This window comes from Galleria mellonella, unplaced genomic scaffold (genome assembly GCF_026898425.1).
Source record: "Galleria mellonella isolate WM207_F2 unplaced genomic scaffold, CSIRO_AGI_GalMel_v1 utg312, whole genome shotgun sequence".
NCBI lineage: Eukaryota > Metazoa > Arthropoda > Insecta > Lepidoptera > Pyralidae > Galleria > Galleria mellonella.
In genome coordinates this window covers 5817103-5826776 of record NW_026442074.1, presented here as the reverse complement: position 1 = coordinate 5826776, position 9674 = coordinate 5817103, and the positions used below count along the sequence as shown (strand labels likewise).

Sequence of the window (9674 nt, the reverse complement as noted above, 5' to 3'; positions counted from 1 at the left end):
TTTTAAGGTACAAATAAACAAACACACTTTCACATTTATAATATTATTAAGGACAAATTTTTTTTTAAAGAATTTTTTTTGTTGCTTAATGCTTTAACCCTTCAACCAATTGTCTTGTAATTTGGTAGAAGGACAATGGCTACCTTTTATCATTTGTATGTTCTATTTCTAACATTAATTTTGAAGGAAAGGTAGAAAATTTAAGGAAACACAAATATAACATTATTAGATTTTTTTTAATATTACATTTTCAAGTTCGCTCTACAGTATATGCAGTTTGCATTACACGTACACGTTCAACTTTATACAGTACAACATTTTTTTTTGTTTTTATATACATTTTGTATAAAAAGGCAAATAGGCAGTGTCGTAGTTTAGGTCAGAGGTAGTGAGTTAATGCCAGCCGTGGGCTCCAGCTCCTCCCCAAGGCTCCTCAGGGGAGGCGGCAGCGGCGTGCGCTGCGGCCGCGTATTGTGCGAGGTGGGCGGCACGCGCGTGCTGCACCTCAGGCGTGTCCACTACGTATTGGCCGTCGTGGGTCAACTGGATGTGGGCCTAAAAAGCAAAATTATAAATTACAAATTAACTATTTAGATGGCTACGCAAACAAGTAACAATCATTGAGACTGAAACAAAGGCATAGCACCATCATAGTGCATTTTATAATAAATATTGTATTAAGTCTCGATGGTTACCATTTTTAATCAGGTGGGCTATCCAACCGTTTATATGCAGTTCGTTTGTGTTTAATTTCAAAAAACGTCATATTAAAATAAGTGTAAATTAAAAAATCCTTCTGTTTTCACGCCAAGTCCCTTGCGGGGTAGGTAGAAAGAATTAAATTCATATACATAAAAAAACTAAATGCCTAATTTAAATTTTAATCTAAAAATATATAGCAAGTTAAACTTAGCGAACATACTGGAGGGCCAGTCCATTTGCCGTAACCCGCGGCGTATCCGGCTCCGTGGGCAAGAGGTGCAGCAGCATAGGCACCAAGGGGCGCGAGGGCACCATGACCGAGCGGCGCCAGCCCGTGGGCAGCGTTAACATGCGCCGCAGCGTGGGCCTGCGCGTGCGCAGCCTTCAGGTGCGCTACCTCGGGAGTGTCCACCACGCGGCCGTCGTGCGCAAGAGGCGCAGGACCGTACTTGAGAAGACCTTTGAGAAATTTAATATAAACATGAATATTATACAAAATTATGAATTATATCAGTATATATTACTAATAGAAACAAAAGTGAAGTCGTAAAGTTGATTGCCTTAATAGAAAATTTAGAACTGATATAAAAAATGAATAGCGTGTTTATGCGCCAATGTTAAATATTATAATTATAAAGGATTATCCATGCTTAAATGCCACACATATACACCAATCCCAATCCTCAAGCTAGGATATAGGATAGGGTATTAAATTAATCAGTGTTCTTTACCAGCGGCGGGCGCGCCGTAGTGACCAGCGGCGTACGCGGCGGGTGCTCCGAGGTAACCAGCGGCGGGCGCCCACGCGCCGTGAGCGGTTGAGGCCTGCGCATGGGCCGCGTAATGGGCAGCTTTTGCATGTGCTACTTCGGGTGTGTCCAATACGTATTTTCCATCCGGACTAAGTTGGATGTGAGCGGGTGGGCCGGCGTAGTATGAAGCCTGAGCAAGGCATAGAGTGGCTGCGAGGATAATCTGAAACAAAAACAAATTACTAATAAGTCTTGAGACATAACATACTATGACCCCGCATTGAGTGACAAAAAAAATATGAAACTTTTATACAACAATAAAAGTCTTTAATCTGCCCATTAACAGGGCTTAATTTTACATAAATTTTATTGCAAAAAAAGTTATTGATATCACAATAAAGCTAAGCAGTCACTTTAAATTTAGAGTTGTTAGTAGTCCGTAACATAACTTTTGTTAAACTATTAATTTGATATTAAAATTTTAGACAAAATTTTAAAGAAAAATACTAAATTTTTAATCGTAATATAATACTGGGCGTTCGACAGCATATCCCATGCATTTTCACTTCCACATATATGTATATATTCCAATAGATTTCAAGTTTAAATAGTTAATGAGGAAACCGATAACTATCCGTCGACATTGGCCGCGGCTGTGACTAATCGGAGCGGAACCTACGATTTCACGCCTGCACCAATGCGCCACGAAAACCACAAGGAAAATGTTACTACTAGATAACTTTCACTGAATGAAAAAATAAAATACATCATACTGTCTATATGAATATAAGTAAATACTAAATGCTGTTGGATGGTATAAGCGTATCCCCAAATTAGATGGTTTGGTTTATTTTTTTAATATTGCACGTAATTAAGACCCAATTAAAGATTTTTTTTGGGAATAAAAATAAAATTTGGTTAAAACTATTTTAGTTAATATAATTCAAAGACTTCCAGCTTATTTACTTTTTAGTGATCATAAAATTATTTGAAAATTTCAAGTAATTATAAATAGTCACCATAATCGAAGCCACTTTTATGGGACAAAATCTTTAAATACAAATATATCAATGAACTCTCCTGTTTTAAATTATAATCTACATAGTGAGTACATTAAATGGAAAATATTAATTATATATCAAATTATCAGATCATTTCAATTTGTCAAACTCAAATTATCTTGTATTACTAATCATCGAACACGTAGCGTGCATAATTGAATTTATGATCGATTGAGGTTTATACAAAATCGATATAATTATTTTAAAATGCGACTAATTGATCCCAAACATGCATGACTGACTTGTTCATATCACGATATATATAAAAAAAAAAAATAATAGACTCATGAATTCTCTAATAAAACCTCGGCAGAAAATTATTTCATAGAGGGAAATATGTTCCTCCTATAACTGTATTGTATTTCAATTCTTTAGTGCGACGTAATTTAAAAATGAGTACGAAAAAAGTATTTGACACATTAATTAGTGACCGAATTTTATTTAGTATTTAAAAGGTGCCTAATTTTAAACGTTTATCTTAGGTAAACATATTGTAATATAGGTAATTAAGAATAATATCAATAAAACAATCAGTTTTAAATCCTAAGCACCTGGCATTGCGTTTTTATTTTGGCATTATAATTCTGACAGCACGAAAACAAATGAGCATTTGTTTTAATATCAATTGAAACTTCTTACAGGAAACTTAAATCTAGAAATTATTGAATTATCTAATGATTGTATCTCCATTCTCACGGTAATGCGCGTTTGTATATTATTTAATTTTGTAAGTATCGTGTCGTTGCACTATATTATAGCATAACCTTGTTTCGCCATTACTGACCGCTTTACAATGCGTGTGAACTTGCAGCTAGACGCAAACTGATGCAATTTTATTATTATTGTAGGAATTCGTAATTTTTTATAAGTCTTAATTTTTGCAATTTATTCACGAGTGACATTTTTATTACATGAAATATAAAACGGTTTATATATTCTTATAATTAACCAATAAGAGAAGCCTGTATCTTTAAAAAAATATTATGTACTCGTCTAAATAATAAGAGTTTACGTTAATTTCTGTGAAAGAAATAATTTTCATTTGTTTAATAAATATTAATTTATTCGCAAATGATTACCGAAGTTTTGTCTTTTATCCTTTAACATTAATTATAATTGATACTTATCTTAAAACTATGCGTACTAACCAAAGAGTTAAATGTAACACTAGGCGGGGCATAGTTGCACGCATAGACTAACGCAGATGACAGATAAACCGAGCTAGGAAATCGTTAAACGAAGCAATTAGTTTTAGACGCGGCTATTTTTATCGCTGCTTCTAGAAACGTGTTTAGTTCTTAGTTACTTAATTCAAAATTCTAATATTATTAATTCTGTGATCATTTACTAATTTTGGATCTCAACAGACCTCATTATTTTTACTTTACTGTACTTATTTCTAAGGTAGTTTAAATCGAAAAACAAAATAGTTGAGTGATTTTCAGCAAGTGCGACCCCAGTCCAATTCAATGACCTCTTTTAACTGTGTTCTCGAATTCAAGTTCCAAGAAAATTTGAAGTGCCTAAATATAGAACGAAGTATTTCAGCAAATGCTTTCTGGAGATATGAACTTTACTAAAGACTCGAAACTAAAAAGTTCACTAAAATTAAATAGAAATCAAACTTCCTGAAAATCACCTAGTTGAAAAAGACCATTGCTTTTTTCGTTCAAATATTCAAAAATATGGATGAATACAAATTTTTTTGATACCACAATGTTGTGGTGGTACAGTCCGTTTGATAATAAATGGTTAACATAGCCCATAAACGCCTATAATACCAATGATATCGCGCGCACGGATCTTGAAAAAACCTTAATATGCCCTTTTATATAACCCGATATGGGGATGACCCATATACATTCTTATGTTCATATCCTCATGACTGAGCGTTCCATCTATCTTCTGCATATACTAGATATATTGCTTTAGTGAAAAAAATTGAGGTACATCTTTTAGGAAGAGGATATATGGTTTCGTAACAAATTAATTCTTTTTAAAATTCTTGTATAAACTTCCGACTATTGTTAAACATACAGAATGCTTAACTATTCAAATTTAATTAACGATCTACGATAATCAATCAATTAGCATGTATAAATTAAAAGAATTATAAAAATAGTGGCACTGTGACAATATAAGTTTTCTCCACTTCTTTATAGTCATTTGGATTCGCAAGAGCTAGGAAATAGAGCGCAATACTTCAGGGCTAGAGAAAGAAATCTTAAAATAAAACCCTATACCAAGCATAATAAAAGTAATATTTGACTAAAATATAAATATGTAATTACTGCCTACTTTTCTCCTCAATCCAAATGTTGCCTGGAACAGGTTGCTTTAACTATAAGATCAACTTTTGTACTTTGTAATATTCTTTAACTTGTGTAAATAAACAAGATCCTCTTCTTACATACAAATACTCACATATATAATGTAATAGGATATTTAAAAGTTGTTACGGTAAGAAAATCAGTTCCCAAAATTTGTTTGCGTTTTCTAAACTTTCTGTCTTATACAAAGTACTTAATATCCCAATTTCATTGCAATTCATATCAAATTGATTGCGGTTTCAAACAAAATTATTATGAATTGAATATAACTATATCGCGTTACGAATGTTGTTAACAATGTACGTGTGGAAAGCTATTCGATATTATGTTCCAAATTAATAATAACCAATACACAGCCGCAAGATATAATTTACTAGGCACCAGCTGTAACATGCGGTTTTGCTCGCAAAATTTAGAATAAAATGTATCCTTTACGTTATTTCAGGTACGAAATCGCCGAAGGTAAAAATATAGTATAATTAACTTTAATCAAAAGATAGAAGAAGAAATAATTCGATTGTATTATCTTGTGTATTTATGCAACACCTTTATGCAACGCTAATCCCAAACCCATTTAAATTATACTTTTTTATTTAAAAGGTTTCATTGCTATATTGGTTGAACAATGACTTTTGTCAAATTCGCAATTTTTTACATGATATTGTTTAAATAATTATGTTTTATATGCTCTGTGTATATATTGTAGCACATCTCCTTTCCATCTTTCAATTTACTATAAGTGGACGTTTGTAATCAAATCTATCAAACATATCGTAGTATTATTTATATTATATTAGTTATCTGTAAATATAAAAAAGTAAGTAAGTTCCTCGATTACCGTAGCCTATGGACGTCACCAATATTAGTAGCTATAGTTGATACCTGTTATTTTACTGATGACTCAATTTCAATAAAGAAATACTTTACGTAGCAGTTGAATATCTATTATTATTAAAACCGATTAGCAAAGTGAATTACTAAATATAGTCTCTACCGACTAATAATTTTAAGTAGATATCTTAAAATTATGTACCAGATAGTAAAAAATAACTAGAATATAAACTTATTCAACCATAGATATTCTATGAATCCAATTATAAAGAAAGATTGAAGCTACAAATATAATAAGAAAACAATTTGTATCATAATTTTTTCTACTTACTAACATGTTTATATTTAAGTATTGATAAAAAACCTAAGAGGGTGCTAGTGCAGAAGTCTTAAAGTTATTTTAAAAGGCTACCTGTAATATTATTTTCGTTAATTATCTAAACTTTAATGTAACGAAATTGAAGTAGGAACTCTGATCTTTTAATATTATCTTCATTTAGAAACATAGACAATGGAAAAAAGAAAATTCAGCATAAAACTGTATATCAAGCAGTCTGCCAACAGAAGCACAGTGAAAGTGGATTCGCTATTATGGGAAAAGACCCATATCGGGACTTTAATGATTCATAATAGATAAAGGAAAACAAATCGAATATACGTATTTAAAATAGGTTCTTTTGTGTCTATTAATATTTAGTGTGTAAAATTATCATGTACATGTAATTACTACATCTATTTTCATCCAATTTGGACCAAAGACATCTCAAACTTGCAATTCATGAATTAATCTAAATTTACCTACTGCAACATTTATTAAACTACAATAAACGGCTAAGTAAAACGCGAATGATTCATGTTACTGTCGTGTTTAATTATCGAACACAATCGAACATGATTCAACATTTCTTATAGTTATACTATTTTTTATAATATTTCACAATTTATTTTTTATTTCGCAGACCATTTACCTAATGGGCGACTAATTGTTATTAAATATGTATGAAGCATGTATCAAGTAATATCTTTAGATAGATCTATGTCCAACAGTGGACTGCTTTGTTTCGACGATGATAATTGTCATCAAGATCGCTTGTTATACATACACATGTAAATGAAAAAGATTGACGAATACTGTACAAATACATATCTAAAGGCAAGAGTATAAATACTGCGATGGAATATTATCTGAATTCATACAATAATAGTCTATTACATAGTATAGTAATAATACTAAAATTGTAATTCTTATAACATTTCGCATCCATGTTGATGCATAAAGAAAATATAGGCGTTTATTACTACAGTTACATAATATGACTTACCATTATATACTATCAGATACTACCCTTATTTTATGTACTCGTATATTAAACTTTACATAGGTTCTATTCTCTATCTACGGTTATCAAATTATTTTTAAGTGATTAACTATTATGTAGTCAAACCCGAATTCTTAAATATTGTTCATGTAAGCGCAGAGACTGTTGGCAAAATTTATCGCTTGTGTAAATAACTTATGGCATTTTATAAACAATCGATAGTTATGCAATGATGAATAGACACGACCACTAGGCGCGGATAGGTTTGTTCTAATTCCCTTATTTAATCAGATCATATTTTGTCTTTAGCCTATATAACAAATTATATAAAATAATTAATCGAACAATTTCATTATTTTTTATTACAATAGGTAGTCTTTTTAAATGACGTTTATATGAAAGTAAAAAAAATATTAAATCAAATTGGAAATCTATTCATATTATTATTTTTGCAAAACTTTTTATTTAGACATTTGATAAAGTATAAAAAAAATACTTTGAACTCCCTCGTCATATCAAATTTTGTTCCTTGGCACTTATCCAAATTGATCCACATTTTGCCTTCAATATAGTGGAAAATTAAAGGACATCAGACAAAGCGAATGCTCTATAATTTGTGGGTGTGGACCTCATATCGACTTGCCTTTGCATTCTGTTGCAAAAGCCATTTTGCAATAGATCGGAATTATCATTCGGCGAACTGGTGCACAACCAGTCCATTGCAATTTAGAGTTAGCCAAGAGGAAGCCGTGGGCGTGAGGAAGTGTTAGGGCTACATGAAGGTCACAAGAAAATTATCACATTGAAAATAGAAAATGCGACCGTCACGCTTGATTGCAAGCTAATGAGCCCAAATATTTTTATTTGTTGTTGAACATTGGCTAAATTATCAAATTATTGGTACAGAATTCTATGCAAGTCAATTAACTCTCTTGTTACTGGTTGCACTAATTACAGCAGATTATTTATTACTTAAAATGGTATTTGAAAACAAAATGTTGATGAATTTATACTACTAATACATAATAAAAATGAATTCTATAGGCGTATGTATATTTTTGTTATCGTTTATCATGTTCCTACCGCCTACGATATGCATGAAATCAGCCCGCCCATCGCGTTTATGAAAATATTAATGAAGTTTAAATTGACAATTTTATTTTTTTATTAAAAGCAATAAGTCAATATTTATATATTTATTTTTAACTATAAATGAAAATAATTGTACAGTTCTGTGACGTGTATCTCAAGGGGAAATCTAAGTCGGGAAATTTAATATATTCCGAGGGCGGCTAAGCCGGATGCATACATTAGAATTGGTGCTCACATTGTGTTATCTTAATAAGACCTTGACATAATATTTAGCTTTGAAACTGATTAAGATTTTAGTGCCTTTGTGATTTATATGGTAAGAACAAATTGTGGGCAGGATTAAGTGCCGTGTAGAACATGCATAATTTATGTCTAATTCAAATTTCTCTTGCGCAATACTGCATAACAACGCTGTGATTACAGACAAGATATTTTTAAATCTATTATCTCAAGGAGATTATTTTTTATTACCTCTTAGGTTAGATACGTTGCTGTATAAGATTATGTTCTCAGGTTGGATTCTCTGATAGGATTTAGGAAAAATGTTTTTCGAATTTGAGTTTAATTTGGGTGGTTTCGGTTAGATGTTCGTTATCTTTTTCTCATAATGCTATGTGCCTAATAACTTTAGGACCACACAATTGTTACAATTGCTGTAATTTAGGCTTATTGCAATATTTACTAGCAAGTCATAATATTGATAGTAATTTACAAGTATAATATATTTTGTTTATAATTACCTGTCTTAATGATTTACGAGTCTCAATATATTTGAATTGCTGTTAAGTTTGATAAACGACTAATACTCATTACAAATTTTTAAATATATTTTATGATATTTTATACTATTTTTGATATATTTTACTGTACTGAATTATATTATATAGTCTTTTTTATAAATAAATATATTAGATAAATGGGGTATCAGGACACATAACGTACGTGAATTTTCTTAAGCAAAATTGTTATATAAACTTAATAAACTGAAATAAAACAATAAGACACAGTAAACCATAAGCGGCCTTCGCTACCTATATGTCATAAATAGAATCTGAAATATACTAAAAATAAAATTTATAAGTACCTAACCAAAAAAATTAAAAATAAACACTTACCATAGACTGCATGATTATTATATGTTAAACTAAGTTTTGGAGATCTCAAACGAACTAACTTAGGCGCTGCTGGTTGTCCAGTACTCGCCTAGAAATTTTCGCCTAAGCGACGACGTGTGTACGCAACCACTTTCGAAGTCAGAATGTCGATTGGACACAGCCTACGCCCTTATATATGAAACACCCCGCTTTGGCGGTTCGTAGGTAATTGGAAACAATTAACTAGCTAGCAAGTGCAATGCCGTAATTTTTAATTGTAAGATGCACATGCGCATATCCTCCGGAACGCGTTGGGGATGTTTCGAGGGTTGCTCCGTAATTATATTTTTATCTTAATTAAATAATCGGGATTTCCTTAAATTAATACTATTGGAAGGTTAAATGGCATTATGCGAAATACATTTGTTTAATATGTATTTGTCGATGACCTTTATAATAAATTATTTATTCTTAGATTTGTATATAGATTCGA

At 31.4% G+C, this 9674-nt stretch overlaps 1 protein-coding gene across 1 annotated transcript; it reads right to left on the bottom strand.

Moving 5' to 3' along the window:
* Positions 1 to 217: 217 nt before the first annotated feature.
* On the bottom strand, positions 218 to 9345 carry LOC113515117 (pupal cuticle protein-like). Its single transcript, XM_026899264.3, has 4 exons — positions 9203 to 9345; positions 1434 to 1677; positions 923 to 1161; positions 218 to 555 (listed from the first exon to the last, which is right to left on the bottom strand). The coding sequence occupies exons 1-4, from the start codon at positions 9212 to 9214 to the stop codon at positions 394 to 396; spliced, it is 657 nt and encodes a 218-aa protein (XP_026755065.1). The 5' UTR covers positions 9215 to 9345; the 3' UTR covers positions 218 to 393.
* Positions 9346 to 9674: the final 329 nt, after the last annotated feature.

What these genes read in the sequence shown, in the direction of transcription:
- LOC113515117 (XM_026899264.3), bottom strand. An exon ending in CTACGGCGCGCCCGCCGCTG is followed by an intron (nt 1,162 to 1,433) that starts GTAAAGAACACT and finishes AATTTCTCAAAG; the next exon opens with GTCTTCTCAAGTACGGTCCT. An exon ending in GCAAATGGACTGGCCCTCCA is followed by an intron (nt 556 to 922) that starts GTATGTTCGCTA and finishes TTTGCTTTTTAG; the next exon opens with GCCCACATCCAGTTGACCCA.